This window comes from Ptychodera flava, unplaced genomic scaffold (genome assembly GCF_041260155.1).
Source record: "Ptychodera flava strain L36383 unplaced genomic scaffold, AS_Pfla_20210202 Scaffold_35__1_contigs__length_1935909_pilon, whole genome shotgun sequence".
Taxonomy (NCBI): Eukaryota; Metazoa; Hemichordata; class Enteropneusta; family Ptychoderidae; genus Ptychodera; species Ptychodera flava.
Window position 1 is genome coordinate 1,004,870 of NW_027248357.1, and position 24,639 is coordinate 1,029,508.

The 24,639-nt window shown below is 37.0% G+C and overlaps 1 protein-coding gene across 1 annotated transcript in view; it reads left to right on the forward strand.

Annotated features, from left to right (window-relative positions):
* The window catches only part of LOC139127731 (HMG box-containing protein 4-like), an 84,697-nt gene that overhangs the window by 30,689 nt on the left and 29,369 nt on the right, over positions 1–24,639 (forward strand). Inside the window, exons 3-4 of the mRNA XM_070693621.1 lie at positions 2,495–2,549; positions 3,801–3,903. Of these exons, the coding sequence (XP_070549722.1) occupies positions 2,495–2,549; positions 3,801–3,903 (158 nt within the window). The remainder of the gene's footprint in view (positions 1–2,494; positions 2,550–3,800; positions 3,904–24,639) is intronic.

Below are 24,639 nucleotides of genomic sequence, written 5' to 3' on the forward strand. Positions count from 1 at the left end.
GTAAAGCAGCTGAATCGGCGTTCAGTCCTGGTGGATGTAAACACGGCCATACTTCTCCGCGGGCCCCCGCATCCCCTTGACATGTTTTGGGCAACCTGTCGCAGTCTTGCTGCTGTTCTCGCTCTTGTCCACAGTTGATGATGATACACGCGAACGCTTTCTGGTGACAATAGTCGTACTGGTACGGCATTGCGATCACATAATCGATGTAGTAGCTCCAGGAATTAAAGTCTATCTTACCGTACATCTGGCTTCCGAACCGTGTTTATTCGACGCGAAGTCACGGCACTCGAAAATGTGCACCGCAGAAAACGCTTGTCTGAATGCCTCTTTTCCGATGTAATTTTGGCAAATGCGGCTAATACGGCATCCTAAAATGCAATAAACTGGCAATGGCTGCGGTTACTTCAGCCACCTAAAGCGTAACTTCTCACCATTTTGAAGTCACAGCAGTGAGCATTCGCTATGGCCGAGGTGAACACACTCACTCGTACGTTCTATTAGTTACGTCATTTCCAGTGGCAATGCCCGCGAATTCCGAAACGACCCGAATGGCAGCCAATTTCAAAGTCTAATATTTGTTGTTGAAAAATTACCTGAAGTGTGGTTTTGTGATGCACTTGTATGAACTGTGTCTGAACTGGACTCACTGTCATATCTTCCATTTCTTCATCGTTGTCTTGTCCTGTTTAATGTAAATGAAATGGTAACTCGTTGTCAGTACTATTGTTCTATACACAACATAAAACAATAGGCAACAGGAAATCCTTCAGGCTGACCAACATCTCCTACACTTTAAGATAAAAACTGTATGCTTTCTGTGATCATGCTGTGATAACAAAGCAACACCATCCTGATTTTTGCGTTTATTTGTACTACATGAGAGTGAAGTGCTCTAATTCTGCGGTTGTTTTGCAATCCATAGATTTTTCTGCATATACATTTTTTAGAAGACATGGTGTCTGTTTCCATTTCTGTTCCCAACTTTCCTGCAAAGTATACGGTCCTACTAATTACTGCCCGTGACTGCCCGTAGCTGCCTGAGGACTGCCCGAGAAGTGCCGGCAAGCACTGCCCGTGGAAAAAGTGGGCCAAATTTTGCCCATCTTAACACAAGGCCAATAGGTTCAGTTTATATCATGCCCAGCCAACCAAAAATATCATTGATTTGGCATTAACCTGATGTTTTCTCCGGCAGTTTTGGAACACGGAAGACGCTGGACTTGAAACTTGAAGACCGTGACGTCGCCAGCTTGATATATAGTGAGATCATACTATTCAGTCCAAGAGGTGGTACAATAACCTCGCCCACCGCGTACAGCTTGATAGCCTACCAGTCCCCTTGCACTGAATGGTATGATCTCACAATCAAGATCGGGACGTCTTTCTTGTCAACAGCCCAGCGTCTTTCGGGTTCTAAACCCGCTACAGAAAACACCAAATCAATGATATTTTTGGTTAGCCAGGCATAATATAAGTTCAAGCTATTTGCTTAGTATTAAAATTAGCGAAATTTTCCACCACACAAACGGAATATCAACGATTACCCTGTAATTTTTACAAATTGATAAGAGACATTCACTTCTCGCCAAAGCTACTTATCAGAAGGGGCCTGTGGATCTCCAATACATTTACTCAACCATGTTTAACACATACCAATATGATATATCCAGTATTCTGTTAAATCAACTCTTCAGTAAGTACCATGTAACATAAATATGACTACTACACACTCACTCATTTACATCTGATCAGCAAAAAACCAACATATTTGACAACATGGGGACTGTGTCAACAATGATGACTTGTTGAAAGTGATCGAAAGATTGAGTGGTGTTCAATAATATAGAAATAACGGACAACATGCTGACCATTAACATTTATTTATGGGCAAGGGTGAGAGGAAAGCCAAAATTAACGGGCGAGGCTTGCCAAGCCCGTTAATTTGGCTTTCCTCTCGCCCGTGCCCATAAATAAATGTTAATGGTCAGCCCGGAGTCTGTTATTTCAATTATATTCTCAATGAAACCAAAAAACCCATAAAAATTTACGAAAATTTCCCACACGAACGACAACAGGGCCCCAGAACCTGTCAGTGAGTAGTTCGCGTGCTGCAAAAATTTTGCAAATCTAGAGATTCGCTTGGAAAAAGTGTCTAAACTTGGCCCACAAATGCTCCATTATATTTTTGTGGTTGATTATGATCTTTGTACAAATCACAATTTCGATTTAGCTGTAAAGTTACTATGTTTACGATATTATTCATATTCACGGGCATGAAAACAAACCATTACAGCTCGACCAATTAAAACGCAGTGGATAGGGCATGGTAATATAATCATAAATAAAGTAACCTTAATTAAGCATGTGTGGCAGAGGTGCTAGAGTGTAAGCTCCTGCCCTAATATTACTGCAGTGTGTCAGAAGTAGGGGGTTATACTTGGATGAGTATTGTACAGTTGATTAAAATGTGTATTTGATAACTATTTTTCAGATGAAGGTGATCCATTGGATGTTGCAGAAACTGCCTCGTCAGGGAGTCATGGGAGGTAAATGTTGAATGTCTCTTTGTCTTGCCCAATATTCGTAGATATGTGGTGATCATGATCAGTGCTCTTTTCTGGCCACAGTATGATTTTCTACTGATGCATTATGATCAACCATGATTTAACACTGATGCACGATGATCAAGCATGATGTAACACTAATGTATGATGATCAAGCATGATGTAACACTAATGTATGATGATCAAGCATGATGTAACACTGATGCATTATGATCAAGCATGATGTAACAATGATGCATTATGATCAAGCATGATGTAACACTGATGCATGATGATCAAGCATGATGTAACACGATCGCATGATGATCAAGCATGATGTAACACGATCGCATGATGATCAAGCATGATGTAACACTGATGCATTATGATCACACATGATGTAACACGATCGCATGATGATCAAGCATGATGTAACACGATCGCATGATGTAACACACTGATGCATGATGATCACGCATGACATATAACACACTGATTCATGATGATCAAGGATAACATAACAAACATGACAAGTTCCATTTACAGGTGTGTAAGTATTGTTTGAATGATATATAAACTAATCATTAGGAATGGACAGTCAGTCTTTGAGAGGGGTGGTCAAACAAGAAAAATGAAATTACCCAAAAATGCTTTATTTCCATTAAAGCTGGTTCATAAAAAGTATGTAAGTTTGGAAAAAAAACCGATATGCTCTCTATGTAAAATCTGAATATTGATTCACCAAAGTTTATTCCACAAACAATGTGCATGTCAGCTGGAATCCTGACCCCCTTCCAAAATCTAAGGGTGCATCCCTTAATGTATGTTAGAAGGTTTGTCTTGCTTGAAATATTAACAAGAGCTTGACTTGAAAATCTAAGCACTCTCAGACTAGCCTACTCCTCTATAGAGTAAAGGTAGGAAATGGATCTCCTAAAAAGAAAAGGTAGCTACCAGTACTCATACCCCCAAGACTGTAACAGGAAGAAATAGAGTAAAGTGGTGTACCCGACTTGACTGTTCAAAGAACTTGTTTTACAAAAAAGTGACTACCATATCTATTCCATTGCATAAACTTTTGTACCGGTATTTGCAGGATTTATAGCAATTTCAAAGTTCTTGTAATTCTGTGCAAAAATATGCACCTTTCTGGTAGCCAGACAAGTGGATATAATTAATATTGACAAAGTGGAAGATACGCTCCTTAATATGTATTGAACACATCCTCTGTCTGATTCAATCCTTTTATGACAGCATGGAAAGTATTGATCAAAAACACACTGGTTCTTCTGATCACCTTGGTGACGGTACATCAAGCAGTGGAGGTCAAAAGTTTGGCAAACTACTCAAATTTATGGTAAGACATCTGTAAATTTCCTTCTTTAAAAATGAACACGAGACTATAAATCAGCTAGCGAGTTAGCAGATATGTTCAGTCAGTATTGTATTACCAAACTAATAAACAAAAGTTTTTACCTTGACTCCACAAATATATGTGGGCTAAATTTAAAGTTACAGAAATTGTCTCTGCCTCACCATTTCTACTTTCCCAGGTACAATGTAATGGGAGGCCATTAGGTCGCTTGTTAGTCTTCATGGACATCGTCTAGGGGGCCTTATAGGTTTGGTCGTGTCCGTGCATGCATCCATGCGTCTGTGCGTCCGTCTGTCCGTTCACGTAGATATCTCAGAGATGCCTGGAGCGAATTCATTCAAACTTGGTATAAGGATTACTCTTTATGATCCAATCCAATGTGGCTGTGTGATTGCCATTTTATTGAAAAAGTAGGGACTATGTCATTGACAATGATTTTTTTTAAGAGCTCTGTTTCTAGAGCAGCTACACTAAATTTCATGAAACTTTGTGAAGATATGACTTTGTGAAGAATGAGATATGTCAGTATTGCATCAATTAATTGCTAATTTGCTTATTAGTCCCCACGGACACCGTCCGGGAGGACTTAAAGGTTTGGTCATGTCCGTGCGTGCGTGCGTGCATGCGTCCGTTCGTGTGTGCATGCATGCATGCGTCCGTACGTTCACGCAGATATCTCAGAGATGCACGGAGCGATTTCATTCAAACTTGGTACAAGGATTACTTCATATGTCATACAGATGCACGTCAATTTGTTTTGTGATACGATCCAATATGGCCGCCAGGCGGTCATTTTATTACGATTTTTTCATGTACAGAGCCATAACTCAGACATGTTTCAACCGATTTTATTCAAAGTTGGTACAAGGACATTGACCAATGTCATAGATATGCACGTCGATTTGTTTTGTGATACGATCTAATATGGCCGCCAGGCGGCCATTTTATTACGATTTTTTCATGTACAGAGCCATAACTCAGACATGTTTCAACTGATTTTATTCAAAGTTGGTACAAGGAGATTGACTAATGTCATACATATGCATGTCAATTTGTTATGTGATACGATCCAATATGGCTGCCGTGCGGCCATTTTGTTACGATTTTTTCATGTACAGAGCCATAATACTCAGGCATATCTCAACCGATTTTATTCAAAGTTTGTACAAGGACATTAACCTACCGGTATGTCATACATATGTACGTCAATTTGTTTCATGATATGATCCAATATGGCTGCATGGTAGCCATTTTGTTACCTTCTCGTGTCTGTTTATAGACAGAGAAGGTATTAGAGTTGAAAACCAGTATGCTGGTGTCAACTTCTTCCGTCTGTCAAGACTTCCGTCTGTCAAGATCCGTTGACGTCATGCTATTGTGATGGGTCATATCATAAACTGGTGGGGGTGTTTATGGCTCAGGTTGAGGTGTAGGAGAACGATTTTGAGCTGTGACAAAAATCAAAAGGGACTTAGCGGCATAGCCACAGTGTTAAGCCTTTCTCCAAGGTTTCTTAGTTGACTACGATCTATTACAGACTACTGAGCTGACGTTAGGGGTACTCACTTTGTGTTTGCTCACTCTGTGTGCGCTAGTGTTTGGTACTGAGTTGCGTGGATATCCCCTCATGGCCTCACATGATATGGGCCTGTTGCATAAACTGCAGATGATCATATGCCTCTGAGTCTGGAAACGGTGATTGTGTAAGCCTGTCGGCATTTTCCTTGCATTTTTTTCATTTAATTTAGCAAAATATTGGCGAGTACCTCAATATTTCAAGATAACTCTTTCTTCCCAATCGTTTCCTGGAGTTTCAGAGTCATATGAACGAAAATGAGTGAAAGTTTAGACAGGAAAATCGGACGTCGGCCATGTTCATTGTTTACAGTACAATCAGAAGTTTATGTGGAGGAAATAACTAACAAACACTGTTCATGATGCCCGCCCTCTAGAGGCAGACCTTCCTATATGAAGTACCACATTTGATGCTTGTGGAAAGCTTGACCACACAAATAAACATTAGAAAATGACAGATTGAAGGTATTCTGAAAATGTCAAATACGGTACTGAGGAAAAATGCGCAAATATTCAAAATAAACAGGTTAACTGACTGGTCAGCTATAAAACAATGAAAATGTTTATGATCAAAAGTTTTTGAGATGCGCACATTTTGACAAATACAGAAATTATTAACATTATAAATATAAGACCAAACTATTTTATCAGGGATGGGACAGGTTGGAAATGAGGGGTGAGAGACAAAGGCACTTCTATTGCTGCATGTGGATGCAGCCACACCATTTCATTTACAGCATACTTATTCACTGTGTTGTGTTCAAGTTCCATATTGTACAGACTGTCATACAAGGATAACATAAGCAAATCAAATCAAATTAGAAAAGGATCAATGCTGTTGTGTGGATTTTGCTGAACATGGTTGATTTTAATATTTCGCCCTATATATTTGGTATCCGGCAAAGGCATATTTTGATGTAAAGTCAAAATTAACACTACATTGCTGACAATATATGTTACCGTTTCTGCATGAACTTTTCTTTTTTTAATTAAAGTATAGTAGTACTTCGAACAGATTAACAATTATCGTGATGTCAACCCATAATTTTACATCACAAAGACAGTAATTCTGCCAATTTTTTTTGTTTTTCAGTCATTTTATAAATTTTGCACTGCACAAGATGATTGAACAAATTGCAATGTGTGAATTTGTAAACTCAAAGAATAAAAATCCTTTGGTCACAGATTAAATATTTATTTGGAAAGAAATTTACTCTTAAACATTTTTAGCATATATTCTTTACACGGTCATGGATTTCAAGGAAAATATGCCTATTAAAAACAGTAATTTCTTCACTTTCAATTTTTTTCAATACTATGACAATTATCAGCCATGAGGTTATACAAACACAAGACCAGATAAGCGTTTTTCATCATTTCCACAGGACCTTTGGAAAATCCATTAAAAACAGTTAAAAGTGACTTAAAATGATCACTTGGTATACATTTAATTTACAGATGCCAGGTTGTGTATATCACATGCACTCAGGTCAGTAGGGAAGTGCGTCATTACTATTTTGGACTGTTAATTCTTATTTCTGAATTATTTAACATTTTTCCACATTGAACTATCTTTAGGCAGTTTATACTGTAGCTTAGAATTTTTTTGATTGATGTATTTAATCATCTTTGGGTTCTTTGGGTCCATATCCCACCTCATGCCCCTACATCATCAACTATTTACCAACAACTTCATGCCAACAACCAATTACCTGACCTGGCCACACATTAGAGAGGTACAGCGTCATTGACGGTATTTTACATTTGTTCACGTCCTTTGCCAAAACTTGGGCACGTCTCAACTGATTTTATTCACCAATTTTATTCAAACTTAGTACAAGGACATTGACTTATGTCGTACATATGCACATTGATTTGTTTTGTGATACAATCCAATATGGCCACCGTGTGGCCATTTTTTTCCGATTTTTTCATGTCTGGAACCATAACTCAGACATGTATCTTAGCGAATTTATTCAAAGTTGTACAAGGACATGACTTATGTAATACATATCTGTCTTGATTTTTAGCTCTCATTTGGTACACCAAAGAGAGCTTATAAGGTGAATCATTTCATTTGCATCTCATTTACATGGCGTCTGTGTGTATGTATGTATGTATGTATGTCTGTTAGATCAAAAACTCCTAAACCGCAGCAGCTACCAGCTTAGTATTTGGTGTACAGGTGCACCTAGGGGTGGAGATGTGAATTTGTTCAAATGAACATGTCAGTGTCAAAAATATGCAAATGAGGTAAAAAAAGGAAAAATGCTGCAAACTGCTAAAACTCAGTAACCGTTGGTCAGATTTGGTTGAAACTTGATATGTAGGTTCCTTTAGTTATTCTAAATTAGGTGTGTACAACTGAGGATGATATTTGCGTGTTTGTATTTTTGGGTAATTTTTTTTCAGATTTTAGTAGAAAAACCTTTTTACTGAAAGAGCTTGTCCGATTGCTTTGAAAGTTGGTATCCATGTTCCTCGGGATGACCTCAGTCAAGTTTGTTAAAAATTGTAGTGAATTTTTTTGTATTTGTTATTTGGAGCATATTTCCCCATTTTCGGTCAAAAAAATTTTTAGTCCCCACGGACACCGTCCGGGGGGACTTATAGGTTTGGTCATGTCCGTGCGTCCGTGCGTCCGTCCGTGCGTCCGTCCGTTCACGCAGATATCTCAGAGACGCCTGGAGCGATTTCGTTCAAACTTGGTACAAGGATAGTACCCTACCTCATACAGATGCACATCGATTTGTTTCACAATGCGATTAAATTTGGCCGTGTTAGAGGACTTTTTAGTTTTCACCTCCATAGACTCCCATGTATAAGGCAGTGTCCATAGACTCCCATGTATAAGGCAGTCCATAGACTCCCATGTATAAGGCAGTCCATAGACTCCCATGTATAAGGCCAAGAAAAATAAAAATTTAGTTTCTCATCATATTCATATTGCAAAAAGGATGCAGTGGTCAACACAGTTTTAGTCCCCACAGATAAAGTCCAGGGGGCTCATAGATTGGGTCATGTCAGTCCGTGAGTCCATCCATGTGAGTCCATCTGTTCACGCAGATATCTCAGACACTTTGACAAAATGTCATGTGACCTTGGTGACCTTTGACCTCAAATATACATATTTGTCCATAACTCAGTAACCACAAGTGCTAAACCTTCATATATGGTATGATGGGAGACCCTATGACGCCACATATTGTACCTCATTAATTATGTGCATATCTAATTTGAGCGAGCCAATAGAGCTAGAGGTCTGATTTTTGGTATATATGGATAACTTAGCAATACAATTTTTTGACAAAATGTCACGTGACCTTGGTGACCTTTGACCTCAAATATACATATTTGTCCATAACTCAGTAACCACAAGTGCTACACCCTTCATATTTGGTATGATGGGACACCTTATGACGGCACATATTGTTCCTCATTAATTATGCACATATCTAATTTTGAGCGAGCCAATATAGCTAGAGGTCTGATTTTTGGTATGTAGGATAACTTAGCAATACAATTTTTTTGACAAAATGTCATGTGACCTCGGTGACCTTTGACCTCAAATATACATATTTGTCCATAACTCAGTAACCACAAGTGCTACACCCTTCATATTTGGTATGATGGGACACCTTATGATGCCACATATTGTACCTCATTAATTGTGTGCATATCTAATTTTGAGCGAGCCATAGAGCTAGAGGTCTGATTTTTGGTATATAGGGATAACTTAGCAATACAAATTTTTTGACAAAATGTCATGTGACCTCGGTGACCTTTTACCTCAAATATACATATTTTTCCATAACTCAGTAACCACAAGTGCCACACCCTTCATATTTGGTATGATGGGACACCTTATGACGCCACATATTGTTTCTAATTAATTTTGCACATATCTAATTTTGAGTGAGCCAATAGAGCTAGAGGTCTGATTTTTGGTATGTAGGATAACTTAGCAATACAATTTGTTTGACAAAATGTCACGTGACCTCGGTGACCTTTGACCTCAAATATACATATTTGTCCATAACTCAGGAACCACAAGTGCTACACCCTTCATATTTGGTATGATGGGACACCTTATGATGCCACATATTGTACCTCATGAATTATGTGCATATCTAATTTTGAACAAGCCAATAGAGGTAAATGTATGATTTTTAGTATATAGGGATAGACTATAGGATAGAAATTTTTTGACAAAATGTCATGTGACCTCGATAACCTTTTACCTAAAATACACGATTATGTCAATAAATAAGTAACCACAAGTGCTATGTCCTTTATATTTAGTAGGATGGGAGACCTTATGACAACATATGCTTTACCTTGTTAATTATGCCCATATATAATTGTGGGCAAGCCATAGAGCTAGAGGTCTGAATTTTGGCATATATGGATTAATTAGCAATACAATGTTTGTTTTCAAAATGTCACGTGACCTTGATGACCTTTTACCTGAATATGCATATATATGCATAACTCAGTAACCACAAGTTCTTTACGCTTCAATTTTGATAGGATAATAGACCTTAAGATGTCACATCTTGTACCTCATTTATTATGCATATGTGTATTTCTTGGCTGGCCAATACAGCTAAAGGTCTGATCTTTTTTCCAGATTTAGAACCATAACTTAGACATGCCTCTTTTTTCAAATTGGGAACAATGACATAGACCTATGTGTCCATAGATCTGAACATATACACTCCAGTGATACTTCTTAATTACCTCATTTCCCTGCCCCATCATGACTAATACTCCTATTACAAGTGGGGACTATGTCATTGTCAATGACTTGTTCTTTCAAAAACTACTCATCTGATGCCTTTGATATTTGGTCTGCAGGTTCATAAGGTTGATCAAAATGTGATTTATTCAAATTCTTATGAAATTGCAATTTTGTATTTTTTAGTCCCCACGGACACCGTCCGGGGGGACTTATAGGTTTAGGTTTGGTCATGTCCGTGCGTGCGTGCGTGCATTCGTGCGTGCGTGCGTCCGTCCGTCCGTTCACGCAGATATCTCAGTGATGCCTGGAGCGATTTCATTCAAACTTGGTACAAGGATTATCACCTATGCCATACATATGCACGTTGATTTGTTTTACGATCCGATTCAATTTCGCCGTCTGGCAGCCATTTTGTTTCCTGTATTTGATATCGATGCATATGTTCATGCAAATTTTTCAGTGATGCTAAGAGCAATTCCATTAAAACTTGGTACATAGATTACTCTATATGTTATACATGTGCACATCAATTTTTGTTTTGATCTGGTCTGAAATGGCTGCGTGGCGGCCATTTTGTTTCCTATATTTTACGACTGTTCGTTCGTTCACGTAAATTTCTCAGCAATGCCGGGCGCGATTGCATTGAAAGTTGGTACCTATATTAATCCTTATCACATATATATGCACGCTAATTTTTGTAATGATTCGATCATAAATGGCTGTGTGACGGCCGTTTTCTTTCCTGTATTTGATATCCATCCACAGGGTCCCCAGGTATGATCCACAGGCATTCCAGGATGAAATTAATATTAATGCTGTGTCCATGCATAGGGGCTCATGAATGCAGATATCTGAGATATTCCTGTGCCAATTCTTTTTAAACTTGGTACAAGGATACTACACTGTGGCATACATATGCAGGTCCATTTATATTGGTGTGGCATGCATAATTAGGTCTAATTTGCATAATTCGAGATTAGAGCGCTGTTTCTGGTACAACTGTACCAAATCTGATGAAACTTTGTGCAGATGGTTTTAGTCCCCACGGACACCATCTGGGGGACTTATAAGTTTGGTCATTTCCGTACGTGGGTCCGTGCGTGCGTGTGTGCATCCATGTGTCCATCCTTTCACACAAATTTCTCAAACTGCCTGGAGCGATTTCATTCAAACTTGTTACAAGAATTACTTCATATGTCATACAGATGTATGTCGATTTGTTTTGTGATACAATCCAATATGGCTGCCGTGTGGCCATTTTATTACGATTTTTTCATGTATATAGCCATTACTCAGGCATGTTTCAACCGATTTTATTCAAAGTTGGTACAAGGACATTGACCAATGACATAGATATGCACACCAATTTGTTTTGTGATATAATCCAATATGGCCGCCTGGCGGCCATTTTGTTTTGATTTTTTTTTCATGTACAGAGCCATAACTCAGGCATATCTCAACTGATTGTATTCAAACTTGTTACAAGGACATTGACCTATGTCTTACATATGCACGTCAATTTGTTTTGTGATACGATCCAATATGGCCGCTAGGCAGCCATTTTATTACGATTTTTTCATGTACAGAGCTATAACTCAGACATGTTTCAACAGATTTTATTCAAAGTTGGTACAAGGACATTGACCAATGTCATAGCTATGCACATCAATTTGTTTTGTGATACGATCCAATATGGCCACCGTGCGGCCATTTTGTTACGATTTTTTCATGTACAGAGCCATAACTCAGACATATCTCAACCGATATATTGAAAGTTGGTACAAGGACATTGACCTATGTCATACATATGCACATTGATTTGTTTTGTGATACGATCCAATAAGGCCGCCATGTGGCCATTTTATTATGATTTTTTCATGTCCTGAACTACAGCTCAGACATGTATCAAGCGAATTTATTCAGAAATATTTTTATCACCGACGTTATGAAGAAGACTCTATCCTCTCTGAGGACCTGCAATCAAAGTACCCATTAACAAGTGGGGACTGTGTCATCAACGATGACTTGTTGGGCAAATGTTTGTCATTTTGGTCAAAAAATGTATTTATCAAAAACTGCTCATTTAATATCATTGATGTTTGGTATACAGGTTCCTAGGGTTTATCTTAATATGAAATATTGAAATCAGGATAAAATCTGCAATTTTGTATTTTTTGGGCAATGTTTGCTATTGTGGTCAAAAAATTTGTTTCACAAAATCTCTTTTTTGAATAGCTTTGATATTGAGTAGAAATTTTCCAATGTATGATCTTAATTTAATATGTTAAAATTATATCTTCTTCAATACATATTTTTGCAGCCATATTTGCCAATTTGGTCTGGCTGACCTGAAGTGGGCTGTCAAAGATTTCCTCCTTCATCAACACATGTCACAAAAAGTTATTCTCTACATAACACAAAGGAGCTCTATTAGCTGCCAGGTCGCTTGTTTTTTTCAGAGAAACGTCTTCAATTTCCAATTTTTATGAACCTTCCTAATTTTTGATGGAAAAAACGTACAGAAATAGTCCACAGTATTGATTCAATAACTTTTTCAGGTTGTGTTGATATGAACAAAATTAATAAATATTTGTGAAAAGATTTTCTGATTTTGGGCGATTTTATACCTACAGGAACTAAGAATACATAATGTGGTGATCTTGTGAGCATTTCATATGGTAAACTGTATTTGGTGTTAAAATGTGGTAAAAGAATCATTAGAAAGCACAGCTGAAGGTGATTTTGCAGGTTTGGTTTCCAACATATATATTCCAAACTTTTTTCAGTGTTTGAACTGTCAGGGTTATAAATAGCTCTACACTTCCTATCATTGTATCTCTTTAAATAAACATTGTTGAACCAAAGGGTGGACCATTTGATATCCTGATAGGGGATCTGGAAGATTTTCAGAAAAAAATAGATTCCAAGCAAATGTCAAAGAAAAACGAATCTGCCAGAAAAGGCTTGACTAAAAGAAAAGGTGGGAGAGTGGAAAAAAAATACTGTACAGTGGATCAGGTTGAAAATAGTGCTACCTCATCAATCTTCAGAGCCCCCCAAGGATATCAAATGGTCTACCTCCATGTCTCTGTGCACATATTTTACAATGCGCTGCATCAGGATTTGAAACGAATAGTCAAGTTCACCACAGTTAAAGTTCTTAAGTTGATCTCAGTGCCATCACCCTTGTGACATATTGGTTTTATAAGTTATTTGCCAACACATAACTGCCTTGCGTGTTGATTGTCTTAGATATTATCACATACTAAGTAGAAAGAGGACAAGAAACTAATCAAATTGATGTATAATATTCACCCCGAGTGCCTATATATATAACTATTTTATCATTACATCCAGCTGTTTGTTATATCTTTATCACTCTTCATGGGCCAAAGCACACTAAGGAGCCAATGTCATCACAGCCAGTCTGTGTATGTCAGTCTGTCTGTATGTCCATCCATTCACCAGTCTTTCTGTAGACCAAGTTTGTGGAGCTCATAACTGAATAATTTCCACATTAACTGTGGCCAGCTTCGGAACGTTTAGATGGTTATCTATAATCCAATGGAATCTTGTAGGCGTTGATAAAAGAATGAGAAAAAAAACATGATTTTTCATAATCTGCAATTTATATTGATAAGAGAGTGATTACTTTATTATTTGGTACATATGATTGGAGGAACAATGTATGCGATAGTTTGATTGAGAAGCATAAAATTCGTATATATGTATTTTGAGTTTTTACTGACTTTTTATCAAAAGTCTTGTTTTCAAGAGTCACAGATCAGATACCTGGTATCAAATTTGGATTTTAAGTTCTAAGGATCATTTGATTACCATATGTCAAAATATTGATGAAATTTGTGTAAGTAAATATGAGCAAATTGGAAGACAGAAGTTTGCAGTGCAGCTGACACAAAAATATTAGCATGGAGCTATCCATATGTTGTGTTTAAAAGAAGTTTTGGAGTACCATGTTTTGCATGTTTTTTTTAAATGCCAAATATGATATTCTTGAAGTCCCTGGTCTAATTGCAAAAGATTGAGAATTGCTGCACATTTTACCTGTGTATTTGTGGTAGATACACCCTGTACATGTACATGCTCAACTGTAAATTAGTATTTGTTCAAATGAAGTCAGGGTTACTAAAATGCTACTGAGCAACAAAAGTGAAAACTTGGTGAATAAACATTGGTCAGGTTATCTTGGCAAGGCAGCTAACATACCACATTGTACAAAAAGTGTTGCATGGAAGTCGCTATGAGTGAATCTAAAAGAAGTTATGGTGTACAGATCTTGTATACAACCAGTCTTTCATTTTCAAGATGCAGGACAATGTAAGTGTCATCTGTATAGTCAGTAAACTTTGCTGCTTAATCCAACAAGGTCAGGTTATTAGTTATAACTGTGTCTTATAACTGTGGATGTAAATATGACAATTTTGTTGTGAAAAATGTTCCAACTTGATTTCAAAGGATTTTGTTTTTTTCCGTTGTCATATTGTATATTTATGGGAATTGCTTGTCTGTGTAAGTAATGGCTTCTACACAAATCCCTGGTTTGATGCTTGAAAGTCGGTTAGAATAGCTTTAAAACAGATGTACATATCTGATGCTTCAGGCTTCTTGCTATATGTTTGTGTTTGGAAATTTCCCTATTTGTCTATGTCACTGCAATGTTTGTTTAACTTGGTGGCAGTTTGGGACATACCATTATTAGCTACTATAGACTATAGTCTATAGAAGCTATTGGGATGGGTCCGTCGTCAGTCCGTATGTATGTATGTATGTATGTATGTCGTTTTGAGGCGTCCGTCCACTCAATTATCTTGAGAACCGCAGCACTTACTGATTTGATATTTGTTGTGTAGATTAAAAATATGATTTTGAGAAACCATTTTGTTCAATTTTTTGATATTGTTGAAAATAGGCAAATTAATGCCAAAAAGGGTGTTTTTGGTAAAAAATCTTCTTCTTCATAACAGCTTTGACAGCTTTGTTATTTGGTATACAGGTCCCTAGGGATAACCCAACTTTGATTTGTTCAAATTGTGATGAAATATGCAAATGTGTATTTTTAAGGAATTTTTTTGTCATTTTTGGTCAAATTTGACTTACATTGTATGTAATTCTTGTACTGTATAAACCCTATCAATTCACCCAGAAAAAAATAATTAATATGATTTTAAATAATTGAATTAATTAGGAAATCATCAAAGCCAAAATAATTTTAGTGTGGAATTATCAGAAAGTTCAACTTTTTTTGACAGCTCATAGTGAAATGCTTACCATCTTGGAGGATTAAAACATGTAAAGGCAACTTTCCTGAATCCCAACTTTGATATATCCTAAAAGTCATTTATTGTGCCCTGTATGTTATCTAAAAGAAATTGCTCATAATAGTTTGTCATGAGAGGGTGGTCAAATAAATAGAGATAGAGAAAGTTCTAATTTCCATTTATGGTTGACTTGGTAAGGATAAAAGAAATTACTTTTTGAGGAAAAAAATAGAGTGGTCAATTAAAAGAGGGACAAAGTGATAGGGTTTTTATGGAAAGCTGGGCTGTAAGATTCCTCATGTGCTATTTATAGCAATTATGCAATCTGTGTAAACAGTGCAATGAAAGTGTTACATGATTCCTTATAATGCTTTTGATGACCTTGAACTTCTTAAGTTTCAAACATTTATCTCTTCAGTGTGCTTTCTGTGAGTACGTACAGTCTCAACTTATTCAACAGAACTTACTTACAATGTTAATTTGAAAGTTAAAATGTGCTTGGTTAATAGGATGAAAATACTGATATTAAAAGATAACCAGCTCAAGATTCTTTATAATCTGACAGATATGCTGTTTTTTTATGACGTAAATCTTGATTTAGGCAAGTCTTGTTTACTTTAATTTGAATGTAATTAACTCTCGTTTATTAGCTACTATAGACTAATATAGTCTATAGAAGCTATTGGGATGGGTATCCGTCTGGCGTCCACCATCAGTCTGTATGTATGTATGTATGTATGTCCGTTTGTGAGGCGTCCGTCCACTCAAATATCTTGACAACTGCAGTACTTACTGATTTGATATTTGTTGTGTGGATAAGATATAATTTGAGAAACTATTTTTATTAATTTTTTGATATTGTTGAAAATATGCAAATTAGCGCCAAAAAAAGGCATTTTTGGTAAAAATCTTCTTCTTCATAACCACTGGTCAGACAGCTTTGTTATTTGGTATACAGGTCCCCAGGGATAACATAGATTTGTTAAAATTGTGATGAAATATGCAAATCTGTATTTTTACAAAATTTTTTCCATTTTTGGTCAGGCCATCCTGAAATGAACTATTAAAGATATCCACCTTCTTCATCAATACATGTGTCACAAAAGGTTATTCTCTACATAACACAGCAGAGCTCTGTCAACTGTTGAGTCGCTTGTTTTTGCAAAACCGCTGGTCAGACAGCTTTAATATTTGGTTTACAAGTCCCTGTGTCTATAGTAGCTTCAGGGACTTTGGCCCTATGTTCATGTAGGTGTGGCAACTTCATTAAGGTAAAGGGCGACGAATTCGGACGCGCACACGCTTTAGAACGTTTCTGCGCAGATTTAACTCCAGCCTGCCGCAAATGGGTTATTTTGTAGCGCATGTGTTTAACATCACCTGTCATTGTTGAAATTGCGCTTTTACCTAATTTTTGACCCAGTGTCTTAGAAATACATGTGACCTATAACCTTGTCATATTTTGACCCCCTAGGAAGCTGGTTTTATTCAATATGAGCGAAAAATTAACATTTCTCTCCCATTTATATGGCGCAAATTACCCATTCACCTGGAGATATTGTAAAAAGTAGCGTGGTGACACCCTTTTATTAAAAGTGTAAACTAAATGGTATTATGTCAGGAGTTTATTCGCCAAGTTTGGTCAAAATGACACCATTCAAAGCGACAGGAAGAAAGTTCGAAAATTATGTAGTGATATAATTTCGATATCGTCATTTTGTAATCGATACTCATGTTAAAATTTCTTCACAAACATCATGAAAATTATACATTCGATAGATATGGATCTTACGTCTTGGTATTTATTAAAATTAACTCATTTGATAAGCGTTTTATAATTGCTTTCTTTAGTTTAAGTGAATTATATCATTTTTATTTATTTCTAACGACGCCATTTTAACGTCCGTTTCCATGGAAACGAGCGTGGTGACCCCCATTTTTTATTTCATTTTTGCACTTGCACAACTTCCAAGGATATTTGTGCAAAGTTTCAAGAAAATGACACCACAACTTAATTTTGACGTAATTCGTAGTACTTCACCTTAACAGTGGAAGGTGAGGAATGCCCATTATTACATCTTACCTTTGTCTTCGATTGTGCAACTATAGACCATAGAGAGAGACCAAATATTGTCTACATTAATTTTATGCATTTTATATTATAAGGGACACGTTTAGTTTGGTATGGCTGATTTTATCACTAGTTATGATGTACTAGGTTGCATGGTATTGTGTAAGTGTATGTGATCAACAGTTGCCAACCATTCCATACTTCAATGGATGGTGTATCAAAATTTGTTCAAATGCACTTGACTATGAATATCACAAGCTAAGGTACATAGAAGTGTGTTAAATATCGTGTATAGACTCATTCTACCTTGCCACATGTAACCAAATGTGAGCAAAGTGTCATTGACGCTATTTTTTAAACAGTAAGATCAAATATCGCTGCATGGTGGTGATTTTGTTACAATTTTCTAATGTACAGAGCCATAACTCAGACATATTTCCACCAGTATCATTCAAAGTTGGTACAAGGACATTGACCTATTTCATACATGTGCTCGTCAATTTATTTCACGTCATGTAGCAGTTACTGTAACATGTCAATTATTGAAGTTTCGTAAGTAGGCTGATATGTCAAGAAATACTGCACCAAATTTCATGAAACTTTGTACAGATGTTGAGCTCACATTGCTTTAACATTGAAAAAGACATTTATCAGTGTCATTTTAATTAATTTGTAATTGCATATGTAATGAACTTTCCTAATTAGAGTGATATAGCCACAAATTAATACAATGTCAAATTTGATGAAACTTGATACAGATGTTGATCTCATAGTGTTGTAAATACTGCATCAAACTTTATGAAATATGGTACCAGTGATAATCTGTTAAGTATTAGGATTGTATGCAAAAATGTTTTGCAACATCCTGTTGATTAATTCCTAGTTGACTCATTTTATGAACTTTAGGATGGTGGCCTACATTGGTTTTATGTTTTCATCACCATGGAACTCATTCTTGGCCATTGAGCGCCATCTGTATCAAAGTATTTTTATCACAGACCTAATTAATGAAGAGGACTCTATCCTCTCTGAGGACTTGTAATCAAAGTACCCATTAACAAGTGGGGACTGTGTCATCAACGATAACTTGTTTAATGAACTTTTGTAACTAGGCTGGTATGTCTAGAAATACTGCAGCAAATTTGATGAAACTTCGTAGAGATCTTAAGCACATAGTCTCACACAAGTTTACAAAGAAACTTAGCAGTGTCATGCGAATTAAGTGCTAATTTGCACATTTAATAAACTTTCCTAATTAGTGGGCTATATCTCCAGAGCCACTGCATGAAATTTGATGAAACATGGGACAGATGTTGATCACTCAGTACTGTATCGCTAATTTGCATATTTAATGTGATACGTCTAGAAATATTGCATCAAATTTGATGAAACATGGCACAGATGTTGATCTTTTGGTAGGGAGTTCAGAAACCAATATACGGCCCTACAAATTTAAGCACACTGTAAAAAAATGTCAATTTTCAAAGTCGTGTTTTGGCAACTCTGGTCATTATTGTGCCTTCAATTTAGGATCATATTTCCTTGAAGAAAGCAAATTTACACTGAATTCGTACTAAAAATAGGGCATACGTGCAGTTTTGAAGTCTCACTCCCGGTGGAATAATCGCCCAATGGCGTGTGGTGCTATACGATTGTATAGCACGGCACTGTCTGGTTACAGGGTGCCTGATATAAAACGGAAAAGCAGAGGGGTAGCCAATCTGCTAAGATGTCCAGGCAATGCATCATTGCTGTAGCGTTGAAAAATTCATCATCAAAGTGCATAATTATAAGACTTTGAGCCGATTATACATATTTTTGATCAGTGTGAAATTATTAAATGTTTAATTTTTGATTGTGTAATAAAAAATATTAGTGATGTGTGCAGAGAAGGTCCGGTACCCGTTTTGTTTACATGGCATACGGAAAATTTAACGGCTCGATCATATCGTCATGGTTGCTAGTGAAATAAGTTTTTAAACCATAATCTCTGAAAAGGGTGTTTTTTCCCGTGAAACCAATTAAACCCTTTATTCAAACTCACTGTCAACGATCTCCAAACCAGGAAGTAACGTTACGTATACTGGTTGTACAGCAGTATGTAAAACTGTGTTCTTTCTCAAAGCTTTTAGTTTTACAGATGTTTTTCTTTTCTTTTACGTTAGAATTACTTTAAACTAATTGGATTATATAAAAATGTAAAGTCAAAGACAGTTGATTAATTAATTAATTAATTTGACATACTATTTTTTCTATATAGAACATGTAAACTATATAAAATAGTTGACAACATTGACCTTTTATTGTCAGGAGAGACTACTCTTGCAGAATTAGGTTTAAGTATAGATAGCAGATCAGTATTATTACAATGTTGAAAGAAAAGCTTGCATCTTTAGCACCAAGAAACTTTAATAAAAGACCAAGGCAATGAGATGACAAAATATCAAAGCTGAATGGACAAGTGGAAGAGAAAAATGAAGTGATAAATGAATTAAAAGAAAACACATGAACTGAACAAGACATTAGAACATATATTGAAAGAAAAGAAAACCCCCAAAAAATAAAAGCTGGAAAAGAAAGGTCATGGAAATGAAGGAGAATGACACTAGAGTGCAACAGGTGAAAGAGAAAATGAATGAACTTGAAAATGAAATAAAAAATGAATTAAGGAACAAATTGATGAGAGAATTGTACATGAACCAACAATCAAAACATTTGACAATGGCAAATACACTGACTGTATTCGTCAAATATATTATGATCTCCTGTCTCACAACGTGTCGATAGAATGTGCTCAGCTATTGTTAGATCAGTCATTAAAAACCTTTTAAATGTTGATATTGATAGACTACCAAGTAAATCTCTGATATCCATGATGCAAGTTGAGACACTGGTAGTAGCACAAGCACAGGCAGCATCTTAAATTCTTGAACAGTCACCAAACAATACCTTGCACACAGATGGGACACGCAAGAATTTGTTGACTATGCTGGACTTCAAGTGACCCTCCCAAATAAAAAATCTCTTTCACTTGGATTCCAGGAATTGCTGAGTGGGAGTGCTGATGACTACATGTCAGCAACCATTGAAACTTTAAAAGAGACTCAGTGAAGCTATCAGTGAGGATGATACTGATAGGCTATCTGTGTATGCTGAACTTCTTTTGCACAGTAAGAACATAATGAGTGATCGCCACATAGTAAACAGAAAATATAAAAGCAAATTAGAAGAATTAAGGGGGGCTTTACTACCAATTGTTGATAAGAACTGGGACAAATTAAATGAATCAGGGAAACAAAAGATGCAAGGAGTAAATCACCTGTTATGCGGTATGCATGTGCTCACTAATATGGCAACCAGTGTGCGAAATTAAGAGAAAATAGCTTCAGGTCATAAGGACCTGCACCAAGCCAAAGCTTCAGGTCCTTACAGAAAACTGCCGGTCCTCAATAAAGGCAGTTGTTAACGACCATTAAAGTCAACTTCTCCACCAATACTATGCTTTTGAATGTTGTAATATTTAATTTTTCATGTCCTTTTATCAATAGAGTCAGCAAGTATTCACTCCAAAAGACTATTGTTCACATAAATTGCAGAATAGTGTAAGTGAATGATCATGAAATATTCATCTACATGATCTGGAATCTGACAGGATCTGTCATGTGCACACATTTACCAATGTTTCCACCACGGGGGGGGGGGGGGGGGGGGGGGTCGGACGGGGGGGTGGACGGGGGGGGGGGGGATTGGACTATGGGACTGACAGGAGAATTTGACATTTTTTCTAGCCATATCAAATCCCCCACTATCGGACCATAAAATGATGTCAAACACCCAGGGGCCGGGGAATACAGGCTCATGCACTGGACTACATGTGGATGATGAAAACGAGAAAGTTTGTCTCTCATGACTTTCTATGGGGAATGGTGTTCTCTGCATTGCTGTGCACAATTGTACACTACACCAGGGCATGTAATATTGTGATTTGAAAATGGTTGGCGAGCTGAAAATCACTTCTGAAATAAGCCAACGCAGGTGGTAGAAGAGTGAGTGAATAACTTAGTACCCTGAAAACAGTCATGAGTAAGGGGAGTGTATGAATAAATTTTTATGCAAACATTGATCACTACGACTTTTTAATTGTAACGTAAAACAGAAGGGAGAAAATACCTGGTATGTATTTTTATATGACGTATGGATTAATTACTTTCAAAATTTTTCAATAAATAAATATGCTTAAATGTGGCCTCTGTTGCATTCATGAAGAAACAGATGAAGTTATACTTTTAATTAAAAGGACAAGTATCGTAACTTTTTCTCAATTATAGAAATTGCAGACAAACATGAATGGCACATATTTTCTGATCGAAAAGTTTTGCCTGCAGAGAGTGATTGCTGGGTCTCATCGCCCTTTGAAAGCTTAAAGTTATTAAAATGACTCTGAAAAGTTTGACAGACACTCGATACTGCTGAAAACCATCGACACGATCAGTTAATGATACCGTAAAATCTTAAAAGACGTAATTTTTGCGACATTTAGGCCTATACAGTCCAGGATGACGGTGAGTTTTGCCTGACTGTCGTAAAACGGTATACATCGAAACAATTTGAAGCCCAAACTCTCGGCCTCTGAGAGTATACACGACGGATCGTGCAACTCGACAAAACTGTTAATGATAAGGCCGCTCTGTTTTATAAAATGTACACTTGTTATTACGATATATCGTGGTAACAGTCGGCCTTGTGAACTTTGGTTGAAGACCAACGAGCAAGCAAGATGTTCTAGCGGTCCACAAACAAACGCAGCGAAACGTGAACTTGACTGTCGACTGCAGGTAGCATACTTAGGCTGTCGTGTAACATCTAGTCCTTGTATCGGGTGTAGTTCAAAACCATGGAGGTAAAAAATACCTCCATGTTCAAAACCAAATATGTTTATTTTAGTCAACAGCACTGTTCTCGTAGTAGGATTTTGTCTTAAACTCTTCCATAAACTGTTTATGTTTTGAACTCTTTGTAAATGTAAAAGTCGCAAGACCAAAAATTACTATGTTGCGACATTGTCAACTCCCCCCCCCGGCCAGGCGTACCATAGATCGAATTCCCCACTACCAGGACACGAAATACGATCAATATCCCCTGTTGCCCCGCACTCCAACGGTGGAAAACATTGATAGGTGCATGACATTCAAGTCGGAATCACATGATTCAGAGTCAGTCATCATCTGCATCTGTTACAGGTCTTGATGGAGAAATTTTCATCATTTATTCCAAATTCCAGTCGGTCATAAGGACCGACATGTTGCTAAAAACTTTCGGCCCGACGAGAAATCTGTCGGTCTCGGACCGTCGGACCGACGTTAATTTCGCACACTGATGGCAACAGCAGTTTGTACATCCACAAAAGTGTTTGAATCTGACAACAAATCTCTTCTGAAAACAGACAACACATCACTTGGAAATGAATCACACTGTTTTGCACTCTGTACCAGGCTGGCAAGGGATTCACTGATGCCGGGTGTCAAAAGTCTGGGGTATATACAGATTTTCCCCATACTTGGATGAAGTCTGTGAGAAAAAATTTCTTACTACATTTCAGCACCACAGATTTAATATAATTGCATTTCATCAGGGAGAAGCAGTGTATTATCACAGAAATCACATCGCAGACTTTCTGAAATCAGGACGTTGTCAGTCATCCAACCGATTGATCAGTACAGTTGCTGCTGTGTTAGATGAGGAACTTGTTTTGGCAGAGTGTCAAGCTCTGGGCATACTCGATAAATGGCCCAATTATGCATTTGCTGGAGAGGACAGATATCAGCTACTATAACATGAACATCCACTGGTTAGAGTTGAAAACATGTCTAGCTGATAATGCCCATTGATGCATCACCACTTGTTAATCAGACAGTTTATTTATCTGACACAACAATCACAAAAGATGAACTGTACTTTGAGCTTTTCCCAACTAAGCGCAATATTCCTTCTGATGCACTGACTACAAATGTCTTGCAAAATTTTTGCAAGTCCATGTTACCAGTTGTAGAACGTCAATTGGGAAATCAGATGCCAGGTTGCCTTGCGACTACTGTACTTAACTCAAAAACTACTTGATGGATTTTCAAAATTTTTTTGTTCTGCTTCATTCACCATGCTTAGCAAGATAATGGGATCAAAAACTGGTAATTAATGGATTCAAATTTTTGCTAGACTCCCATCTTTTGGTGATGTAATGGCGTACATTGATATATAGTAGTATCATGTCAATAACTGCTAATTTGCATATTTAATAAATTTTTGTAATTAGACTGATTTTATGAAACTTGGTACAGATGTTGAGCTCACATTCTTTAACATTTGAATGAAGACGTTTATCAATGTCATTCAAATTAATTGCTAATTTGCATATTTAATGAACTTTCCTATTTAGTGGGCTATGTCCAGAAATACTGCATCAAATTTTATGAAACTTGGTACAGATGTTGATCTTTCAGTATTGTAATACTGTGCAAAGACATTAAGTAGTATCAAGTCAATTGATTGCTAATTTGCATATTTGATGAACTTTTATAATAAGTATTATCATATACCTATGCCCTGTATTGTGTCTGTACTGAGTTCAGTGACATGATTTATCATGTTGATTTGCATGTCAATAAAGTGATACGCCTTGTTGATTTGCATATGAAAGGAATGATCAGTGCGTCTTTCTTTCATTCAATTGAATATTTGCATATGAAAAAAGTGATACGACCTGTTGATTTACATAACAAAACCTGATACGGCCTGTTGATTTGCATACCGGACTACTTACATGGTGGCGCCCTAATCAAAACAAACCATGGTGCACAGTCCCTCTATCCACGTGGATAGAGGGACTGTGCATGGTGCTATGATTTTGACTTTGACTACGATATCATGTCCGATCTCCAAAAGTGGCAGGGTTTTGAAGCATAGGGAAATGCGGGGTAACTAAATAAAACACATGTGTCGATATCGGATTAACCTGCTTGTAGTGCTACCAATTTGAACAAATCAAAGAGCAGAGC